The following is a 23,928-nucleotide window of genomic DNA, read 5'->3' on the forward strand; positions in this document are numbered from 1 at the left end:
AGTGTGAGTACGGCCTCAGAGTTTGTGTCGGGGGTTTAGGATAGTAATGCTAGAACTGAGACTCTGTTTTTTAGAGTTTCCCACACACAACAATAGAAGTGTGTCTATTCACATGATAATGAGCAGGATAAATGCTCTTAACCCCCCGGGGGAATTAGGCTCTGTAGTTTTGATGAAGCAGCGTTTCCCATGACTTCAGGGTCATTTATTTTATTTAAGTGTATGATTATTTGAAATCCATGTGAAATTGAGGAAAATATATATTGTACTAATACTTTAAATATTAAAACAGATTTTATTTTTCGGTTATAATAACATTATTCAAAACATTTCTAAAATGTTTCATTCTCATGTTCACGGTTCAACGTTGAGGATCCGATGACTGGCCCGATCGGATTAGTGGTTCAGATTTGTACTAGCCCCACCAAAAAAGAAAAAGGTTAATAGCGCAGCCACATATTTTAAATATTTGTAAATCTGGAATATAGACAATGTTAATAAATGTATAATGAGCAAAGTGTTATGCAAATAAAAGTAGCAGTATGGAAAATGTGCAGGTATTTGATTGCAAAACAAAAAGTGGCTGACCTGCCAAACTGATGGTAAATTGTACAAAACAACACTTAAGTTTTTTCGTTGTGCTGCACCCAGTACTGAAAAATCATACTTAAGTAAAAGTTCCATAACTTGCCTAAAAGCGTAGTGAGACTCCATTGAGTCTGAATGTGAGCTGAGGTGCAGCTTCCTCCAGGGTTTTCATGAACTCCTTCTGGTTGAACGGCTGCAGCTCTGGAGGACTCTGGGAATTGAGGAAAAACACAAACATTATTAGAACATTCCATCAACATTAAGAAAAACATTTCTATCAACATTACAAGAAGATAATAAAGTATATAAAGCTAACATTTACAGACTTTCAGTCCCTCTCTCTTTTTTTATTTTATTATATTTGATCTTACAATATTCTAGCTGTAAAGGCACTAATAAAGGTTTGACACACACCCCACAGATGATTCAGGGTTTGGGAACTCGGTGAGAGCAGACACACTTCTATTGTGAGCGTGATTGAATGTGATGAATAGAAAAGTGTGTGAACGTGTGTGTCTCTGAGACTCCAGCAGGTTAAAGATCTGCTAAAGCAGCTGCTGCTGGAGGAGGATTGAGCATGTGTGTGTGTGTGTGTGTGTCCCTCATTGTCTGCTCCTGCTCCTCCATTGGCTGCAGACTGTGAGAAAGTGCGAGCAGCTCAAGCCTCACACATTGATATGGAGATTTGTGAGTATAAATAGAGGAGCTGCAGGCAGTGCAAACCAGAGCCCGAGATCTCCAGCAGATCCACACATCAACACCTACAATCATCTCAAAGCTCAACATTCAGCAACATCACTGCAGCGTCCGGCTCTTCTCCATCTGAAGGACACTTTCCTGACACTCGTCTGTCTCCATCTGCAGCTGAGAAAGAAGAAGAAGATGCAGAGATGACGATCAGCTCTCCACAGCAGCTCTTCTGGCTCCAGAGTTCCTCCAAGCTGGAGAAAGAAAGCAGAGACGCTCCACTTGACATGCTGAGATTGAGCTCTTTCTGTCCAGAGAGGAGATGAAGAGGCGGAGATGAAGACTGCTGGAGCTGAACTAGAAGCTGCAGACTTACTTCATCATCTGAGCACGAGAGCTTCAGCAAAGTCAACAAGAGCTGGAGTTGAAGAGGCTTCCAGCAGCTCCACGTCTACAGCAGACGCTCAGACTCTCGCTGTATGAGGAGATGAAGACTTTCAGGAGTTCAGGAGAATCATCTGCTCTGATCATCAAGACTTCTGTGAAGAGACTCAATGAGCAGAGATCCTGATATAATAATGTCTATATTAGACAACTCTGACTTACTTCAGCTGCATCTTCATGAGATGTGACTGTTCTTATTGTCCTGTTTCAGGACCGAGAGACGAACATGAGTGCATCACTCTCTTAAGTGCTGATCCTGAATCTGCTGCTGCTTATTTATACAGCGACTTGTATCTGGACAAAGTGTGTTCTTCCTGTTGTGGGAAAGTGTGTGTAAATGTTGATCTTCAGTGAAGATTGCTGTGAGGAGACCTGTGATTTATTTACTAAATCTTGTTGTTTTGATTGATATTTCTGATCAGAAGTTGCTTTTATTAAAGTAAATGTTACACACTTTGCATTAGATGCATCATCAGATGAATCTTTTTATTTTAAAGGGTGTTTATACGGCTTTATTCTACAAGCTGATAGTGTCTATTGTCGTGTGAAATGTTCCATTTCTCGATATTGATGTGCTGTTTATATAAAGTGGCTCAGATTGAGCTTGTATTTGGCTTTTTGTACTATGATGATCTTCTATTTGAGATGATCTGCATTCAGAGGCTTTATGATTCAGATTGAATCTTTTCTCTTTGGTCTATATTAGACCACATACATGTACCCTGCTTTAAGGGTTTGTTGATTCTCAACATTTGTTGAATATTCTCCTGTACTGTATACAGCAGTCACCGTTCCTTCTGTGAAGGTTTTTATATTTGATGATTGTCGTTTTAATTGATCGCATGATCATTTGTGCTTCTGTGAAGTCTGAAAAGATTAAAGCAGCTCACTGAATGTATTTCTGCTGCGAAATAAAACAATCAACTGAACATCTGACATCTTCTGTGGTCATTATCAGTTTATATTGTGATGGTTGCTTGTCAAAAAAGATTAGATACCACTCATTCAAAGTGTGCATGTTAAATCATAAACTTCCCTGCTATGATACAGCGGCTAATAAAGAAGGCCTACATTCAGATTATAATTCAAACCACGCAATACTCTGCAGATACTAAATCTATTTTAAGTGGTTGAAACGTGCAATATATACAGTTTGCAAATACTCTAATTGTCCAAAAGTTTTGTGGTGATTTTTCTTTACCCTGCTGAAAAATCCAGCTTAAACCAGCCTAGGCTGGTTGGCTGGTTTTAACTGGTTGACCAGCCTGGTTTTAGAGGGGTTTTGGCCACTTCCAGGCTGGTTTCCAGCCATTTCCAGCCTGGTCTTAGCTGGAAAATGACCAGCGAAATCCAGCTAAAACCAGCTTGACCAGCCTGGTTTCAGCTGGATATAGCTGGTTTTGGCTGGACTTCCAGCTTGGCTAGGCTGGTCAAGTTGGTTTTAGCTTGTCATCTTCCAACTTGACCAGCTAAGACCAGGCTGGAAATGGCTGGAAACCAGCCTGGAAGTGGCCAAAACCCCTCTAAAACCAGCCTGGTCGACCAGCTAAAACCAGCCAACCAGCCTAGGCTGGGTTAAGCTGGATTTTTCAGCAGGGTAAGCTATAGAGATATTATTTTGAGACATATATAGACATAGACGTCTATAATTATTGGTTATTTAAAGTTTTACATTAAGGAAAAACATTTCCTTGATTTAATTTAAAATACTATTTATTGAAAGTTTTTAATACAGAAGTGTTTAGCTAGCTGTATTAGCATGGCGCTTTGAATTAACAGGATACACCATTCTTAAACTACAGTTTGACCTGATATAACTCATACAACATCATCTACAATGGTAGAGGTACTAAACAAAATATAATCTTGTAATTTTTTTACTTTCTTACCTCAGAATTCGATTTTCGTAGCTTCTGGAAAGATTGCAAGACTGACTGGAAAATCACCATGTGTGATTGTTAAGGAAACCTGAGGAAACTGAAATACCTGTCAACCCTCCCGTTTTTCCCGGGAATCTCCCGTATTTTACTGTTCTATCCCGCTATTATCCTGTAAAGGTATTTCTCCCGTATTTTCAGTCTTTCTCTGAACAGCCAAGCCTCCCAATACGCAACCCATACCGCCGAACCACCAGGGGTCGCCCCTTGCTCTAAATCGTGAGTCTTCTGTGCTTTCGATTGTTTAGGGATGAAAACACTTATAAACACATATTGTGATAAACAGACGCTGTTTCCCAAACGGATTCTGTACTCGCGATTTGAAGCGGAGAGAAAGTCTGTTTTTTGTGTGCGTGTTTAAACAGACTTACAAACATAATTAATATTAATAACATATAAGGATGTCGATATCGCTAGGTTTTTTTCCAAACAACTAATTTCGTCTTAAATGAGCATAAAAAGTAACCCCACAGAAAAATCCAGCTTAAACCAGCCTAGGCTGGTTGGCTGGTTTTAGCTAGTCGACCAGCCTGGTTTTAGAGGGTTTTTGGCCATTTCCAGGCTGGTTTCCAGCCATTTCCAGCCTGGTCTTAGCTGGTCAGGCTGGGAGATGACCAGCTAAAACCAGCTTGACCAGCCTAGCCAGGCTAGGAGCCCAGCCAAAACCAGCTATGTCCAGCTTAAACCAGGCTGGTGAAGCTGGATTTAGCTGGCCATGTTTATTTATTTATTTATTTGTTAATAATAATTATTAAACATATTACCGACCATTAAGGGGGAAGGATCCCTTATTTTCACATCACAATGTTGCATAACCAATGTCTTATCCCTGATCTTCTCCCTGTGTTTCAACTGTAGCCGGTCTCCTCAAACATGTCCAAAAGAGGGAGACAGAGACTCGGGAATAGTTAACCAGGCTTTAGTCTGAAGAGCGCAGTAACTAGTCAAAGATTCTCAAATTATGAGTATAAGAGAAAATACATGATGGAGAATTCATGTCTAACTCCATTTAAATAGTTTAATATAATTTTCTAAAACACCTACAGTTGCAATCAGAATTATTAAACCCTTGAATTATTAGCCCCCCCCCCCCCCAAATCTGTTTAACAGAGAGACTTTTTCAACACATTTCTACTCATAATAGTTTTAATAACTCATCTTTTATAACTGATTTATTTTATCTTTGTCATGATGACAGTAAATAATATTTGACTAGATATTTTTCAAGACACTTCTATACAGCTTAAAGTGACATTTAAAGACTTAACTTAGGTTAATTAATTAGGTTAACTAGGCAGGTTAGGGTAATTAAGCAAGTTATTGTATAACGATGGTTTGTTCTGTAGACTATTAAAACAAAATATAGTTTAAAGGGGCTAATAATTTTGACCTTAAATGTTTTTTTAAAAATTAAAACTGCTTTTATTCTGGCCCAAATAACACAAATAAGACTTTCTCCAGAAGAAAAAATATTATCAGACATACTGTGAAAATTTCCTTGCTCTGTTCAACATAATTTGGGAAATATAAAAAAAAAGAAATTCAAAGGGGGTTTAATAATTCTGGTTGCAACTGTAAATCAATATTGTCTGTGAAAAATACTTACAAAACAGACCTGACACCCAAACATATTTCCGTATAAGAGCCTGAAGGCTATATCAAATATAACACACACATATACAGTAGCCTATTTACATATTTGTAATTCCAGTGGCTAAAAAAAAATAAGTTAACAGCGATTATTGCAATATTTTGATGTCGCATGTCACATATGACAAATATTTTATATAAAAGAGTTCAGAAGCAAAACCCTTTAAATGCCATCTGAAATGGTCTACTATTTACTATTTTGTAAGTAATTAAATATGTTCTGTCTGTCTAGTTTTGAAGCAGGAAACATTGCTGCAAATGAAGAAACTGAATGGATATTATGGTGAAATATTTTTATTTCCTCTATTGGACACAGTTGTTCATATTTAGAACAATGTTTGATCACAATACTCATATAAAATAACATTTACTCCCATCAAAGGAGCTTCGGTTTAAACATCGCCTCATGCTTTTTCAATGAAAACAGCATAAAGTATCAATTATTATTAAGAAATTAAATATATTGCAGTGTATAACTGCCAAAAATAATGCATATGATGCATAAAAATGTGCATTTGTTAAAACAAAAATATACAAATATTCCTACGAGCAATAAAGGTGAACATAATGAAGATCACAGATAAGGCATTGCGGATTTTTTTAAAGTCTTCTTGCGTTTCAGTTTCCGGTGTTCATTCTTCAGACAGTAACGCTGCTACGTCCTCTGCATGGTCGGGAAACAGCCGCAGGATTTCTCTGGAATATTTGGAGTATCCGTCATGAGACAGTAAGACTCTTCTGAGCGTGAGGAAAGACACGGCTCTCTCCAGCAGATCCGAGGCCTGAAGATACTCTCCGACAGCACATCTGAGCTTCTCCAAGCTGCTGCCACACTTTCTCTCCAAACACGTGAGAACGCATCTGAAAACACACACGCTCACGTTAATCATCTGCACTTCAGACATTATTTCTCTTATTGTCAACTTCACTGTGCTCTTTTGAGGGGATTCGTTACACATTTAACAAGACACACAACATTGATAATACTAAAAAACAGAGACTATCTTTTATAGATAATAACTGAGCAAATTAATAACAAGAGGAACAAATGCAAATGTAAATATGTTGATCAAGGTGATGCTACGAGGAGATCCTGAGGGACATGAGTCTGAAACAGCAGATCTGCTTGCTTGAACACCCGGAGTTCATATACCAAACCCAGGAAATTTCACCAGCAATACTTTTGTGTTTAAAACTACACTGTAAAAAAAAACTAATTTTAAAGAAAATATCCTTAAATTTTTTACAGTAATTTTTTGTCATTTCACATTATATTCAAAACTTAGTAAAATGACAACCAATCTCTCTAAATTAACCGTTTGACATTTTAGGTACTTTATTATTAAAGACAAATTACTGACATTTGTGTTTTTTATACAGGGAAATTACAGTATTATTTATACAGTATTTTTTCTGTTATTTTAAATTATATTCAAAAGTTCGTAAAAATTACAAACAATATCTGTAAATTAACGGCTTGAATGTTATTTTATGTACTATATAAGTAATGACAAATTACAGCAATTTGTCTGTTTTTTACAAAAAAATTGACGTATTATTTAAAGTGTTTTTTCCTGTTTTTTAAGTACATTTAAAATTACGTAAAATTAAAGTAATAAATTGTAATTACTTGCTCTGTAAAAAAATAAAAATGAATCGTAAAAAAAGGTCAAATGACTGGCAGCTACGGCTGCCAAACAAAAACCATAAAATTAAGGTAAAATTTCTTTGTTGAAAAAAAGTGCAAAAAATAATAAATCTACAGATATTTTCATTAAAATGTTTACAGAGAAACACTGTTATTTTACAGACTTTTCCTTGATTATTACTATCAAATCCATTTAATAAAGTAACACGCTAAGAGTGCTCACATACACCTGTTCCAGATTCTTCTTTTGCCTTGCTTTGTTTGTTAATTGTTTAAGTTGTTTGCTGCCAGGACTGATCATTTGCCTGTAAATTGACCATGACTCTGGATTCACTGCATACATCTGTATGCAGTTTGCCCTTGTGTTGACGTTCTTGCCTGACCATCTCTGTGTAATAAACCTGCATTTGAATCTGCACTTCTTTGTCAGGGTCCCCTCCACGTTACAGTTCCATTTCATTAAGATTTGGAACTGAATCATTTCATACAACTTAAACCTCTACATGTTTTAAAGTAATACTATTCAATAAAATGTCATGTTATAGTTGTGAGAATTTTAATCAGTTGTATCTCGTTTGATGTTTTTTCCAAACTTTTTTGATCCAAAATAAAACTTAAATTACGACCAAGAGCATGTCTTTGCATTTTATTAAAGGCGTTTAATTGTAAAAAAATAAATAAATAACATTGTTTTTTCTTGAACTTTTAGTGCAGTCACTTTATTGATGGTGTTCGATCATAATAATCTAGGAAAAGTCTGTAAAATAACAGTGTTTCTCTGTAAAACTCTTATTGTGTTACTTTATTAAATGGATTTGATCGTAATAATCTAGGAAAAGTCTGTAAAATAACAGTGTTTTTCTGTAAATATTTTAATGAAAATATCTGTAGATTTATTATTTTTTGCACTTTATTTAAACAAAAAAATGTTACCGTAATTTTACGGTTTTTGTTTGGCAGCCGTAGCTTCCAGTCATTTGACCTTTTTTTTACGATTTTTTTTTACAGTGTAGTCAATGAGCACATTTGTTTTACCTTTAAAGAGAGAAACATCAGATAAGATCTTAAAGCTGATTCTGCATCAGCCTCATTAATAAAGCAACCATCAGAGTCCTGTAAAAATGAGTTTAGCTCATGTCAGCCAGCTATTAAGACTTTGTTCACTGTAAAATAAAATAAGCTGTGTTCCACACAATCGAGTTGTGTTGAGACAACATGAAGGAATTTCGTAAGACTATTAGTTTGTACAAATTTAAGTGGATTGAACATAAGACACTCAAGTTAACACTGCAGAATTGTGTTGTTTCAGCTCATTTTTAGTAAGTAAATCATCATCATACATCAGATATATTGTAGAGTAGAGTGTGAGATGATGCTGTAATGTCCTGGATGCTCACCTTGCGTGTTGAACATGTTGAGTCTTGAAGCTGCTCTGGAAAGACACGTCCATGTATGTGGCCATGACTGATGCTGATTCTGCTGAAGTCTGATCTTCAAGTGGATTTCCATCATCTTCAGCCTCCTTTTATACCCGTATCTCTGTGCTCTCAGCCAATCACAGGCCTCGGCGTGTGTGGACAATAGTGTGTTGATGAGCGGACGGTGGGATGTTCTGCTCTCTGCCATCTGCCAGTAAGGTCACTCATATTCATCTGCATGAACGTGGGGACGCGGGACGCTCCAGATTCCCACAAGATCACCAACTACACACTACTGGAAATAAATCTGCATATTAGATTAGATTGCATTCGACTTTAGTGTGATCACACAAGTACAAGGAGACGAAATGCAGATCAGAGCTTAGCAGGAGTGCAATAGCAGCAAGTGCAGGATAGGATAGAAAATATAAGTAATATTAAACAGGTTAAGTTACAAGTTATAAGTCATATTAAGTAGGATAGGTTATACGTTATAAGTCATATGCTCTGGAACTCCTTCAAGCTATGGTAAATGTAAGACATTCTACACTCCAGCTTCTGGTCCCACTTTATATTAAGTGGCCTTAGCTAATATGTACTTACACAGGAACTAATAGTTTGTTATAATGTACTTATTGTGTAAATACATGTATTTATTCTGTACTTAAGCTTGATTAAATACCTGTATGTAATTACATCTGTAATTAACTCCTGTAATTACATTTGTAAATACACTGTTGAGGATTCCCTACACCTTAACCCTACCTATTCAACCAAACCTATCCATAACCCAACCCCTACCCCAACTCAGGAGCACCACAAGTGTTCTCAAATACATTATGAACACAGTAAGTGCATTGTATTTATTTTTTGATGCAAGTACATAGTAGTTAAGGCCACCTAATATAAAGTGGGACCCAGCTTTTTTATTGCACTTTTATTGCACTTCACTAAGAAATGCTGAGTTATTTAAACTCAATTTGAGTCAAATATGGACTAACCCAAACATTGGGTTAATTTTGATCCTATTAATTTAATAAGAAATGTAACCCAGCAGTTGGTTTGGACAGTATCGCATGCAGAGTTGAAACAAGCTAGCATATTTAGAGTGTGACATTAGAATAAAGCAACAGTAAACTCCAGTGAACAACTCAACGCTTGGTCAAATAGGTGAGGAAAACATCAATGTGTAGTTAATTTATTGGTGCATTCATTTTTCTTCAGCTTAGTCGCTGATTTATCAGGGGTCACCACAGCGGAATGAACCACCAATTACTCTGGCATATATTCTACACAGCGGATGCCTTTTCAGCCATAATCAAGCACTGAGAGTAACTCATGAACCTCCAGTGCTGGGAAAATGTTGGGTAATTTTTTTTTTTTTCAAATAAATTCAATTGACCCTTTTTAACCCAGTGGTTGTGTTTGTCCATATATTACCCAACATCGGGTTACAACAACCTAAAATTGTTGCATCCAGAGCAGGAATTGGAACACCCAGAGGAAACACCGACGCCAGCATTGGGAGAACATGCAAACTGTTGTGTTGATTTTTCCAAATAGATTCAAATGACCCTGTTTTAACCCAGTGGTTGGGTTGGTTCATATTTGACCCCACATTGGGTTACAACAAGAGTGTCAAACTCAATTCCTGGAGGGCCGAAGACCTGCACAGTTTAGTTCCAACCCTGCTCCAACACACTTACCTGTAGGTTTCAAACAAGCCTGAAGGACTCAATCAGTTTGATCAGGTGTGTTTAATTAGGGTTGGAGCGAAGCTGTGCAGAGCTGCGGCCCTTTTGGAACTGAGGCCCCGTTTACACTAGTGCGTTTTAGTTTGAAAACGCATAAGTTTTGCTACGGTTACGCCATCCACACTACGCCGGAGTTCTCGAGCGCCGAAAACGGAACGTTTCGAAAACGCTGGAGAGGCCGTTTTCATTCTGAAACGCTGCTGCTCCGTCTCAGTGTGGATGATGGAAAACGGAGACATCTGAAAACGGATGCGGGGCTGCCGACGTTCGTCTCTCTGATTGGGGCTTTTCCTGAATATTAAGTAGCCTAACACGCACAGTTCAGTCCTGCATTTTCTCTGTGTAAGTTCAGACTTCGCAAGTTTGATCAAGGCTGCAGTCTCTTCTTCTCAGTTTGATACGGAAAAACAGATTATACCGAGGACACGGGTAAATCTTCAAAGGGAACAGTGTACTTTATAACTTCATTCACATTACCCTGGCTTCGTTGTTTCACTTTCTCAACAATAAAATGTAAACATGATTTAAGGAACTGCCTATTTTCATTTTAATATTAGCAACTTAGCAGACATGTTGAGGCGTCGTGCATATGAGCGTCATCTTCACTGTGTGGATATTTATAACAAAACGGAGCCGATAACAACTGCCTACTTTCAATTTCAGTGAAAATACGAAACACACCCTCTCTTTTGCTGAATATCAGTTTTAATAATCGATAATGGCCATTATAAAAGTATAACATACAATAAGTTTATACATTATAGGAAATAAAGGCAAGCGATCAGTCAATATACAGAATGTACGTGGTTACATTAATCATTAACCCTTGCGCTCAGCCAAAACATGTTACCCGTGAACAAGTAACTTAATAGATTCCAATGACCAAAGTCAGGGAATATGTCGTTAGATAAAGACAACAAGATGAATGAAATATCACGTTTAGCAAATATAGTGAGATTAGATCCAGCGGGAGATGCTTGATGAGAAGTCCGACTAGCACAGCTCTCATCTGGGTAGATGGGCTGCAGCGCTTGCCCGAGAGTGTGTGTGTGGTCACGTGATGTGCGTTTTCAGCGTTTTGGTGTGGACGGAGAGCAGTTCAGAAACGCTGGGTAAAACGCGAGTGTGGACGCGGATCGTTTTCATTCTACAACGCCGTTTTAAAACTAAAACGCACTAGTGTAAACGGGGTCTGAGTTTGACACCTGTGGGTTACAACAACCTAAAATTGTTGCACCCAGAGCAGAAATTGGAGCACCCAGAGGAAACACCTACGCCAGCACTGGGAGAACATGCAAACTGTTGTGTTAGTTTTTTCAAATAGATTCAAATGACACTTTTTAACCCAGTGGTTGGGTTGGGTCCAGACTTTAATCCTGTTAATATCCAAAAGTGTGTCGATTCCCTGGTCAAATATTGAGCTAGTGTCGGGGTTTAGGATGCTAATGACGCTAGAACTGAGACTCTGTTTTTTAGAGTTTCCCACACACACAACAATAGAAGTGTGTCTATTCACATGATAATGAGCAGGATAAATGCTCTGAAACCCCCCGGGGGAATTAAGCTCTGTAGTTTTGATGTAGCAGCGTTTCCCATGACTTCAGGGTCATTTATGATTCTTTATATGCATCAATATTTGAAATACAGGCTTTTCAAACTACTCATTTAAACCGAGTTGAAATAACACAATGCTTATGTTTTCCTTGGGGACACTGTATTTGTTTTATCTTCAATCCAGCTAAATTTGTAAAAAATTATGAAATTAACTTAAGCGAATTGTGTTGGGACAACATGAAGGAATTGTGTGGAACTAGGGTCTAATGAGGTCAAGTGACAGAAAATGTAATTAGTCCCCACTGAAAAAAGTGTTGCATGCAGAACTATTGCAAACAATTTATTTGTGTTGAATTTAAACAGGGCGAGGCAGTGGCACAGTACGTAGTGCTGTCGCCTCACATCAGGAAGGTTGCTGGGTCGCTGGTTCGAACCTCGGCTCAGTTGGCGTTTCTGTGTGGAGTTTGCATGTTCTCCCTGCCTTCGTGTAGATTTCCTCCGGGTGCTCCGGTTTCCCCCACAGTCCAAAGACATGCGGTACAGGTGAATTGGGTAGGCTAAATTGTCCGTAGTGTATGAGTGTGTGTGTGAATGTGTGTGTGGATGTTTCCCAGAGATGGGTTGCGGCTGGAAGGGCATTCGCTGTGTAAAAACTTGCTGGATAAGTTGGTGGTTTATTCCGCTGTGGCGACCCCGGGTTAATAAAGGGACTAAGCCGACACTCACCGCACAGATGATTCAGGGTTTGGGAACTCGGTGAGAGCAGACACACTTCTATTGTGAGCGTGATTGAATGTGATGAATAGAAAAGTGTGTGAACGTGTGTGTCTCTGAGACTCCAGCAGGTTAAAGATCTGCTAAAGCAGCTGCTGCTGGAGGAGGGTTGAGCATGTGTGTGTGTGTGTGTGTGTGTGTCCCTCATTGTCTGCTCCTGCTCCTCCATTGGCTGCAGACTGTGAGAAAGTGCGAGCAGCTCAAGCCTCACACATTGATATGGAGATTTGTGAGTATAAATAGAGGAGCTGCAGGCAGTGCAAACCAGAGCCCGAGATCTCCAGCAGATCCACACATCAACACCTACAATCATCTCAAAGCTCAACATTCAGCAACATCACTGCAGCGTCCGGCTCTTCTCCATCTGAAGGACACTTTCCTGACGCTCGTCTGTCTCCATCTGCAGCTGAGAAAGAAGAAGAAGATGCAGAGATGACGATCAGCTCTCCACAGCAGCTCTTCTGGCTCCAGAGTTCCTCCAAGCTGGAGAAAGAAAGCAGAGACGCTCCACTTGACATGCTGAGATTGAGCTCTTTCTGTCCAGAGAGGAGATGAAGAGGCGGAGATGAAGACTGCTGGAGCTGAACTAGAAGCTGCAGACTTACTTCATCATCTGAGCACGAGAGCTTCAGCAAAGTCAACAAGAGCTGGAGTTGAAGAGGCTTCCAGCAGCTCCACGTCTACAGCAGACGCTCAGACTCTCAGTGTATGAGGAGATGAAGACTTTCAGGAGTTCAGGAGAATCATCTGCTCTGATCATCAAGACTTCTGTGAAGAGACTCAATGAGCAGAGATCCTGATAATAATGTCTATATTAGACAACTCTGACTTACTTCAGCTGCATCTTCATGAGATGTGACTGTTCTTATTGTCCTGTTTCAGGACCGAGAGACGAACATGAGTGCATCACTCTCTTAAGTGCTGATCCTGAATCTGCTGCTGCTTATTTATACAGCGACTTGTATCTGGACAAAGTGTGTTCTTCCTGTTGTGGGAAAGTGTGTGTAAATGTTGATCTTCAGTGAAGATTGCTGTGAGGAGACCTGTGATTTATTTACTAAATCTTGTTGTTTTGATTGATATTTCTGATCAGAAGTTGCTTTTATTAAAGCAAATGTTACACACTTGATGCATCATCAGATAAATCTCTTTATTTTAAAGGGTGTTTATACGGCTTCATTCTACAAGCTGATAGTGTCTATTGTCGTGTGAAATGTTTTCATTTCTCGATATTGATGTGCTGTTTATATAAAGTGGCTCAGATTGAGCTTGTATTTGGCTTATTGTACTATGATGATCTTCTATTTGAGATGATCTGCATTCAGAGGCTTTATGATTCAGATTGAATCTTTTCTCTTTGGTCTATATTAGACCACATACATGTACCCTGCTTTAAGGGTTTGTTGATTCTCAACATTTGTTGAATATTCTCCTGTACTGTATACAGCAGTCACCGTTCCTTCTGTGAAGGTTTTTATATTTGATGATTGTCATTTTAATTGATCGCATGATCATTTGTGCTTCTGTGAAGTCTGAAAAGATTAAAGCAGCTCACTGAATGTATTTCTGCTGCGAAATAAAACAATCAACTGAACATCTGACGTCTTCTGTGGTCATTATCAGTTTATATTGTGATGGTTGCTTGTCAAACACTGCGGTGTGAAGATTAGATACGATTTTACATCCTTTTTCAAACCACTCATTCAAAGTCAGCATCAAAATTCATTAATTTTCTCCTCGGGCAAGTGCCTCCACCAATCTGGGGTCGCCACAGCAGAATGAACCGCCAACTTATCCAGCATATGTTTTACGCAGCGGATGCCCTTCCAGCCGCAACCCATCACTGGGAAACCCATACATACTCATTCGCACACATACATACACCATGGACAACTCGGCCAACCTAATACCCCAACACGCATATGTTTGGACTTGTGGGGGAGAACATGCAAACTCCACACAGAAATGCCAACTGACCACTGGGTAGCACTCTCACCTCACAGCAAGAAGGTCGCTGGTTCGAGTCCCGGCTGGGTCAGTTGGCATTTCTGTGTGGAGTTTGCATGTTCTCCCTGCCTTCGCGTGGGTTTCTTCCGGGTGCTCCGGTTTCCCCCACAGTCCAAAGAGATGCGGTACAGGTGAATTGGGTAGGCTAAATTGTCCGTAGTGTATGAGTGTGTGTGTGATTGTGTGTGTGGATGTTTCCCAGAGATGGGTTGCGGCTGGAAGGGCATCTGCTGCGTAAAAACGTGCTGGATAAGTTGGCGGTTCATTCCGCTGTGGTGACCCCATATTAATAAAGGGACTAAGCTGAAAAGAAAATGAATGAATGAATTTATAATAATACTCCGAACAAAAATATGCAGTTAGTTTAAAACTGTTTTATTAACCAGATTTAACCACTAAGTTATGAAATATTTGTTTGCATAATTCCCAAAAACACTTTCAAGACACAGAGTCTCATATCTGAGGTTTAAAACAGTACAAGCTGATCTCTAATAACTCTATATAATCTATTAAGATGATTCAAACCCAAATGACGTCAAAAAATTACTAAAATAATGTAAAAGTGATGGAACACGAGATGATAATCAATAATAACAACAAATAAGACATACAGAATTGTTCTTAAATGCAGACCACATTTCAGGACATTTTACTGATTAATGCCCTGAAATGTTGTCTGAATAATAATGTCAGAGTGAAAATCAGAAATATTAACCATCATTTTTGGTCAATTCTATGATGAACTGAGATCAATGCTATCTGCAGGACACTGATTTGTGTCTGCATAGTTTCTGAAGTGCTTTTCAGCTCAGCGGTTAGTGTGCGTCCCTGAGCGTTCACTACAAAAATAACCTTTACTGATTATTTACATCGTTGAAAATGACATATTGTTCCTTTTAAATATATGGCTTTTCACACTGCACTGAACCCTGGGTTATCGTCAATCTAAAAGTCCGTTCAAAGGAATAGTTCACCCAAATAAATGTAAATTCTGTCATCATTTACTCACTGCACTTGTTTCAAATCTTCATAAGTTTCTGTTTTTTTTCTCTCAAACACAGCCAGAAGATATTTTGAAAAATATATTGCTCAGTAACATACACTCACTGGCCACTTTATTAGGTAAACCTGTCCAACTGCTCGCAAATTTCTAATCAGTATGGAAGATTGGAGAAACTTTCTGGTCTGATGAGTCTCCATTTCTGCTGCAACATTCGGATGGTCGGGTCAGAATTTGGCTTCAGCAACATGAAAGCATGGATCCGTCCTGCCTTGTATCAACCGTTGCTGGTGATGGTGTAAAGACATGGGGGAGACTTTCTTGGCTCACTTTGGGTCCATTAGTACCAATTGAGCATCGTGTCAACACCACAGCCTACCTGAGTATTGTTGCTGACCATGTCCATCTCTTTATGAGCACAGTGTCTCCATCTTCTGATGGCTACTTCCAGCACAATGTCGTAAAGCGTGAATAATCTCAGACTGGTTTCTTGAACATGACAATGAGTTCACTGTACTCAAATGGCCTCCACAGTCACCAGATCTCAATCCAATAGAGCACCTTTGGGATGTGGTGGAACGGGAGATTCGCATCATGGATGAATCTGCAGCAACTGTGTGATGCTATCATGTCAAAATGGAGCAAAATCTCTGAGGAATTTTCCAGTAGCTTGTTGAATCCATGCCATGAAGGATTAAGGCAGTTATGAAGGCAAAAGGGGGGTCCAACCCGGTACTAGTAAGGTGTACCTAATTAAGTGGCCAGTGAGTGTATATCAACCATCAGCCGGTAAATATGGAAACTAGAAATTATAAGATTTCAAGTGATATATAGATTGTCCATTATGTTTAGATATACAACTGTAAATGACTGCACAGGTTGTCGGAAGAGAGTAAATATGTTTAAATCTGTTACTCTTCCATAACAGAAACAACTGTGGTAAAATATGTATTCAGAAGTGATAGACTTTTCCAACAATATGTAGTTTGTAATGATTAGCGGAATTTAATTGCAAAGAAGTGATTAGTGGAAACGAGCCATTAATCACAGGTTACTGTCAGTCTGTCCTTTTATACCTGGAGTAAAATAATCCTTCACATTTGTAGAAATAGCATCAGCATCTTATTTTCTGGAGTAGGGTTAGCACCGATGTTGCATCAAAGTTGTGCAGTGTGAAATGATGTGAATTTATGGCTACATAAAAAAAAAAATAGTGACAGAAAATGTGATCGGACTAGAAACGTTGCATTTTCACTTTTAAATTTGGTTACTCTGTAGAAATATAGCGTTGTGTGATCAAATTTAAAGATTATTATGCAACCCAGGCTCATTGCGGATATGTACACAGGTCTATATTTTTGGAGACAGCAAAATACATAACCGGAGGTATGTCTGCTTGCAGTTTTTGCAAACAATAATAATTCCTAGACACTCAAAGTGCGTTTACACAATGAGGGAATCTACTCATCCACCACCAGAGGGCAGCCAGACCGCATACTACACACCAGCTGGTTGGTGGAGAGGAGACAGAGTAGTGAAGTCAATAATGATATGGTGATGGTTAGGAGGCCATGATGAGGGCCAGTGGGCAAGGGTTAAACCCCTACTCTTTTTGAAGGACATCCTGGGGTTTTTAAAGACTCGGTTTAACATCTCATCTGAAATATAGAGTCCCCATCAATATATTAGGGCATTAGGACCCACACAGACCACAGGTTAAGCACTCCCTGTTGTCCTCACTATCACCACTTCCGGCAGCTACCTAGCTTTCCCATGTGGTCTCCCATCCAGGAACTGACCAAGCGCAGCCCTGCTTAGCTTTAATGGGCGACCATGTGAGAGTTGCAGAGAGCTAGCTGCAGGCTAAATCCACCAGAGGCCGCTGTGTACGCTTTTTGATTATCTCAAACTTCCGTCCTCTCCTCGCGTAAATCCACCAGAGGGCGCTGTATAGTTTAACCGACCAGGCCAGCTTGTTGTCTATGGACTTCAAACCCAGCCATCATCCCTAAACCCAACCGATAGTGTTTTCAAAAGCAATGTAGAAAATGAAAAGGCGTCCCAGCCGTCAGATTTTTACCCCGTTTTCAGCCTGTTGTTTATTTATTTTATTATTTTATCTGCTTTCTGGAATCGTTCTTCGATAGACTCCAACCCCATCGTTGCGATCAACTCCGCTTTGCATCCCAAGTCCGGCAACATACATGGCGAGCAACTGGGCAAACTGGTAACACCAGAAAAGCCGTCCACACAAAGATAAGCGGTCAGCAATACCGCGAAAAAGAGCAGAGGCAGTCTGCAGCATCTTACCGGCCTACTTTGTTAGTCTTTCTAGACGAAATGGAGTCAGACGTACCTCTGGGTACACATTTCACGATCTCCAGAAATGCAGACAGGGATACATATCTACAATGAGCCTGTGTTGTGATTTTGTGTGCTGTGTTCATCCAATCAATGACATTGAGATAGCAAATATGCAAATAATATTGTTAACCTAGAATTAATGTACTGAAAAATAAATGATTCATTGGTTTCACTACATTTTCTAAGGTAAGTGGTTGCAAACTATTGATATGGGCTGAATTTAAACAAAGTTGAACATTACTAAATTTAATTTGTTTGTTTAAATGCATTTTGCAACTACTTACCTTTGAAAAATTGGGTAAATTCAATCAATCTTTTTCAGTGGGAATGTAAAGAGTACATGTCAGGTTATGTTAATCCTATGAGCACTGTGAAAATGTGAAGTATGTTTACCTGGAGTTTACAACAACCCACGGTTAACTAGTTCAAGTGTGAAAAGCCCTTGTGATGGCCCATATTTTACCAAGTACAATGCGATCCTGGGGTCCGAACCTCGCTTAAATGATCTAAGATGATTTGGCAGATCCTGGATCTGCTTATCTTGATAACTGATCTCAGGCTAATTTGGTTCTTCAAACAAGTTCGCGAATCAGATTAAAATATCTGGATAAACTGATCTGAGATCGCTGCGTGTGTTGTGAAGGACAGATCTATCCATCCTTGAAATCATGATCAGCTATGCAACGATTGGCTGACGGCACAGCAGCGTAATGACATCATCTTATTAATATTTAATTAATCATGAGAGCTAAATTACATTAAACGAGCAGTAAACGGCTTGTTAAATATGACACGCACTTCTTACATTTGTTGTGAGCAGCAGGCTGTACATGTTCATGTGTCAAGAGTATTCATCATGTATTTCAATGCATATCAATGTATTTAGCTCTACATTAAGAGAAGATTTTCTTTATTATAGTAGCCTTAAGGTCTACTTAAGTTTTTTAATTGGCACAAGGAATAGCGGTATAAATTAATTTTGCTTCAAAATAGAATTTTGATATCGGTAAAGGTATCACTGGCATATTAGTGATCAAAACACGTGCTAGACTGCATAAATTATTATCCTTTTTTTTAAAAATTTGTATATTGTGCTTGTACGCGTTTGCATCTAAACAGTTCATATCAGTTCAATAGTTCATCTTCTCTTTGAACTACCAGGTGGCAGTCTTTTACTTTTATTTTGGAGTGCAAATTGCATTTTATTAATATATTATTTAATATATTAATATATATTTTTTTACTTCATATATATATATATATATATATATATATATATATATATATATATATATATATATATATATACACATACATATATATATATATATACAGTCAAAAATATATATGTATACACACACACACACACACACACACACACATATATATATATATATATATATATATATATATATATATATATATATATATATATATATATATACTATTTTCCCAAGTGTATATAACTACTACTGTAAAAAAATATCAGCATTTGGTATATAGTTTCAGCATTATCTTTGCTTAAATTAACCCCATCTAATCCTGTTTATATGAAATGAGCTTGCTCCTACGCAGGTTTGAGCTACCAGAACTGTTGCTATGACAAGTCTTAGATATGTTTTGAAGAACGAAACGATCCTGGATCATGTCAAATCGTCAACACCCAAATCCAGCTAATTGAGTAATCCACGTACGGAGAACGGACCCCTGGATTATCATCGATGTTGATCCTGGAACAACATTCCAATCAGCCAAGCAGGATTAGGGGATATGTTACTGTTTATGGTAAATTTAGGCTTACGGTTAGATTTATGCACAGTTATGGTTGAGTTTAGGGCTAGGGTATTGGAATGGATTACATTTTCCAAACAAAAATGATACTCCACGATCAACATAGATGTTAATCCGGGATTGCATTGTAATTCATACATAATCCATATGTAAACCTACCTATTCCCTACCCCTACCGACTATTCACAAAATAAGAGGGAAATAATACTTGGATAACATGTAGAAGTGCATAAACCGAAAGCCTAACCTTTACATAAACTGTGAACGTATCTTTTAATTCCGATTGGCTGACTGGAATGTTGTTCCAGGATCAACATAGATGTCAATCCAGGAACATGTCCTACTTGGTGAAATCAGGTTTGGGCAACTTTCCTATTTGTTCCTGAACAACCTTTATGTTTGCAGCTTTAACCAACCACTTAGACCTGTTTTAAGCAGGTATAGCGTCCTGTTTTAGGAGAGTTTCTTGTTGCTGTTGATTCCTGCGTTCTGTTGTGCGATGATGAAGTCTGTGATGAGCTGGGCAGATTTTCTAGGCCGCTCCAACACTACCGAGTGCCCACAGTTGTCTAGTAGATGAACCTGGCATCCGGGAACGGCTCCAGACAAAACTGAAGCTCCAGACACGTCTAAAACCTGTAGATTATAATATTAAGCCTTTAAACCACAAGCATATTTTTATATTGCAGCTCTTAACTGAACCGATGCGAACATATTTGTGAAGAGATTATGTCGACCATCGTAGACTTTGAGGACAACATATACACTTAATACACAAATACTCTTTATTGAACATGTACACATAGACATCACCTACAGTTAAAGTTAGAATTATTAGCCCCCCTGTATTTTTTCCCCCAATTTCTCTTTTACAGAAATTAGTAAAACGACATTTCTAAACATAACAGTTTTAATAACTTATTTCTAATGACTGATTTCTATTTTCTTTTTTTCTTTTTGCTCTATTCTGTAATAATGTATTTATTTATTTCTTGTCTTTTCTTTCTTTTCGAAAGAGAGAGAGAGAGAGAGTTTGTGCCCCCTGCAGGTCAACAGTTCTATAAAGATGAAGGTGACTGGTTGGAGGTGTGGCTGACAGGGATTGCACAGCTTTTTGACCGTGAGCCGTTCTGTTTGTTTTCCAGTCCAATTTATGATTGTACATTCATCTAAATAATGATCTATTATTGTTTTTTTTGTTTGTTTCTCTTGAACCATTAAACCCGTTCCTCCTTTTTTGATCATCTACATCATCTCTTGGCCTTTTTTGTTTACTTTCAACCAGGCGTCAAAAGATTCCCCAGTTACCACCACATAGGATGAGCAAAGGACATTTTGAACGCAGGATCACTGTGGGATTTTAGGACTACTTGGATGTTTGCAAAAGGAAAGGAAGGCCGACACACGTGCAAACAACGCCGACGTTCCATTAAGCGGCTTCTACATTTATAACTGTTTGAGCTACGGGAGCAAAGGATTATTAATCCTTTGAAATAATAATAATTAATTAATAATTAATATTAATCAATTATTCGATTTATTCGTTAGATGAAAATTATAATTAAATTTTGGACTGATTTTTGACTCAAATATCACAAATATTGAGTCGTAATAATTTTTGGAGGAATATAAAGCACTTGTCGGGTGCATATGTTGTTAAAAACAAAACTGGAGGAATGCGGTTTTTTTTTTGATAAACTATTTACGAAAAGACATTTTTGAGAGAGAATATAAAGCAGTTTTCAGTTTAATAAGATGTCTGATACTGAAAATACTGTAGTGCCGGCCTTTCAAGCTGATTTGGAATATATGACGGAAAATTGTCACTGAAATGTTTGATGCTGGATGGTAATGATGATGGACCATAGAACAAAACATGAAAGGTTGTATATTGTCTTTATTTAATATTTATTGAATAAGTTATTCGATTGCATTACAAATTATAAATTTAACGCTCCTATTTTGTATAATTTAGTAATTGTTTTTGTTTGCAAATACAATTAGGGGCCGGTTATGAAGGAGGTTTTTATATATTTTTGATTAATTTTGTAATAATGTATTTATTTATTTATTTATTTATTGTCTTTTCTTTCTTTTCAAAAGAGAGAGAGAGAGAGAGAGAGAGAGAGAGAGAGAGAGAGAGAGAGAGAGAGAGAGAGAGAGAGTTTGTGCCCCCTGCAGGTCAACAGTTCTATAAAGATGAAGTTGACTGGTCGGAGGTGTGGCTGACAGGGATTGCACAGCTTTTTCACCGTGAGCCGTTCTGTTTGTTTTCCAGTCCAATTATTGATTGTACATTCATCTAAAATTAAACCCGTTCCTCCTTTTTTGATCATCTACATCATCTCTTGGCCTTTTTTGTTTACTCTCAACCAGGCGTCAAAAGATTCCCCAGTTACCACCACATAGGACGAGCAAAGGAAATTTTGAACGCAGGATAAATTGCCATTATTTTGTCAAAAAGCTCACTGTGGGATCTTAGGACTACTTGGATGTTTGCAAAAGGAAAGGAAGGCCGACACACGTGCAAACAACGCCGACGTTTCATTAAGCGGCTTCTACATTTAAAACTGTTTGAGCTACGGGAGCAAAGGATAATATTAATAAATTATTCGATTAATTCGTTAGATAAAAATTATAATTACATTTTGGACTGATTTTTGACTCAAATATCGCAAATATTGAGTCGTGATATTTTTGGAGGAATATAAAGCACTTGTCGGGTGCATATGTTGTTAAAAACAAAACTCGAGGAATGCGTTTTTTTTTTTGATAAACTATTTACGAAAAGACATTTTTGAGAGAGAATATAAAGCAGTTTTCAATTTAATAAGATGTCTGATACTGAAAATACTGTAGTGCCGGCCTTTCAAGCTGATTTGGAATATATGACGGAAAATAGTCACTGAAATGTTTGATGCTGGATGGTAATGATGATGGACCATAGAACAAAACATGAAAGGTTGTATATTGCCTTTATTTAATATTTATTGAATAAGTTATTCGATCACATTACAAATTAAAAATTTAACGCTCCTATTTTGTATAATTTAGTAATTGTTTTTGTTTGCAAATACAATTAGGGGCCAGTTATGAAGGAGGTTTTTATATATTTTTGATTAATTTTGTAATAATGTATTTATTTATTTCTTGTCTTTTCTTTCTTTTCGAAAGAGAGAGAGAGAGAGAGAGAGAGAGAGAGAGAGAGAGAGAGAGAGAGAGAGTTTGTGCCCCCTGCAGGTCAACAGTTCTATAAAGATGAAGGTGATTGGTTGGAGGTGTGACTGACTGGGATTTGCACAGCTTTTTGACCGTGAGCCGTTCTGTTTGTTTTCCACATTTAGCCACGTTGACATAATATTGGACTAGATATACCACAAGACTATATACTTCTATACAGCTGAAAGTGACATTTAAAGGCTTAATTAGGGTAAAGTTAGGGTAATTATGCAAGTCATTGTATAACAGTGGTTTGTTCTGTACACTATCCAAAACAAATATTAGGGTTAGGGTTGGGCTTAAAGAGGCTAATAATATTGATTAAAACTAATTACAAACTTACTCTAGCCAAAATAAAACAAATAATAAAATAAAACATTATAGTAAATACCAACCCAGGCTCAGTCTGAATACGTACCCCTTTATACATTTCTGAAGAGCGCCAAATAGATCCCAGGAGCTACGTTTTTTGTTTTTTTTTGCAGTTTTCATTTTTGTGAATTCACCAGAGGCCGCTGTGTACACTTTTTCAGATCTCAAGTATCTCTCACAAGTTTTATTCGCGTCTGCTGTTCTCGCCTAAATCCACCAGAGGCTGCTGTCGACTGACTGACTGACTGACTGACCGACCGTCCTCCAACTGATGGTGTTTTCAAAAGCAGCGATTGACCAGCGCCCACCCTCTTCCCTAAACCCAACCAACAGTTTTCCAAAAGCCCTCCCTGAACCACATGTTCAGATTTTACCACATTCTCACCCTGTTATTTACTTGCTTATTTTATTTTGGCTATTGTTTTCTTTGCACCTGCTTTCTGGAACCGTTCTTCGCCAGACTCAAACCCTGTCGTAGCAGTGAACTCCACTCTGCCTCTCAAGTCCGCCGACGTATATGGTGAGCGTCCATACGGAGGTAAGCGGGCAGGTGGTAAGCGCGAAAAGGAACGAAATCATACCACCCGCCACGTTCGTTTCAAAGACGAAATGCAGCCATATGTACTTCTGGCTACATAATTCGCTCTAGAAATGTATACAGGGTTACGCTTTCAGAATGAGCCTGTGTTAAGAAATACTGTGAAAAATGGCTACTCTGTTA

General features: G+C 38.1%; 1 protein-coding gene and 2 long non-coding RNA genes across 3 annotated transcripts in view; 1 reads left to right on the top strand and 2 right to left on the bottom strand.

The window, feature by feature from the left end:
- Nucleotides 1–5,584: 5,584 nt before the first annotated feature.
- Nucleotides 5,585–12,972, bottom strand: si:ch211-193l2.7. The gene is made up of 3 exons (XR_015502190.1): nucleotides 12,781–12,972; nucleotides 8,352–8,657; nucleotides 5,585–6,167 (listed from the first exon to the last, which is right to left on the bottom strand). It is a non-coding gene; the product is annotated as a si:ch211-193l2.7 (long non-coding RNA).
- Nucleotides 12,973–13,492: 520 nt separating this feature from the next.
- On the top strand, nucleotides 13,493–16,707 carry LOC147834915 (uncharacterized). The gene is made up of 2 exons (XR_015503077.1): nucleotides 13,493–14,218; nucleotides 14,757–16,707. It is a non-coding gene; the product is annotated as an uncharacterized LOC147834915 (long non-coding RNA).
- Nucleotides 16,708–19,278: 2,571 nt separating this feature from the next.
- The window catches only part of abhd6a (abhydrolase domain containing 6, acylglycerol lipase a), a 27,988-nt gene continuing 23,338 nt past the window's right edge, over nucleotides 19,279–23,928 (bottom strand). Inside the window, exon 9 of the mRNA XM_087274312.1 lies at nucleotides 19,279–20,252. Coding sequence (XP_087130438.1) covers nucleotides 20,070–20,252 — 183 coding nt within the window. The 3' untranslated portion in view covers nucleotides 19,279–20,069. The remainder of the gene's footprint in view (nucleotides 20,253–23,928) is intronic.

Source organism: Danio rerio, chromosome 11 (assembly GCF_052040795.2).
Source record: "Danio rerio strain M-AB ecotype USA chromosome 11, GRCz13ab, whole genome shotgun sequence".
NCBI lineage: Eukaryota > Metazoa > Chordata > Actinopteri > Cypriniformes > Danionidae > Danio > Danio rerio.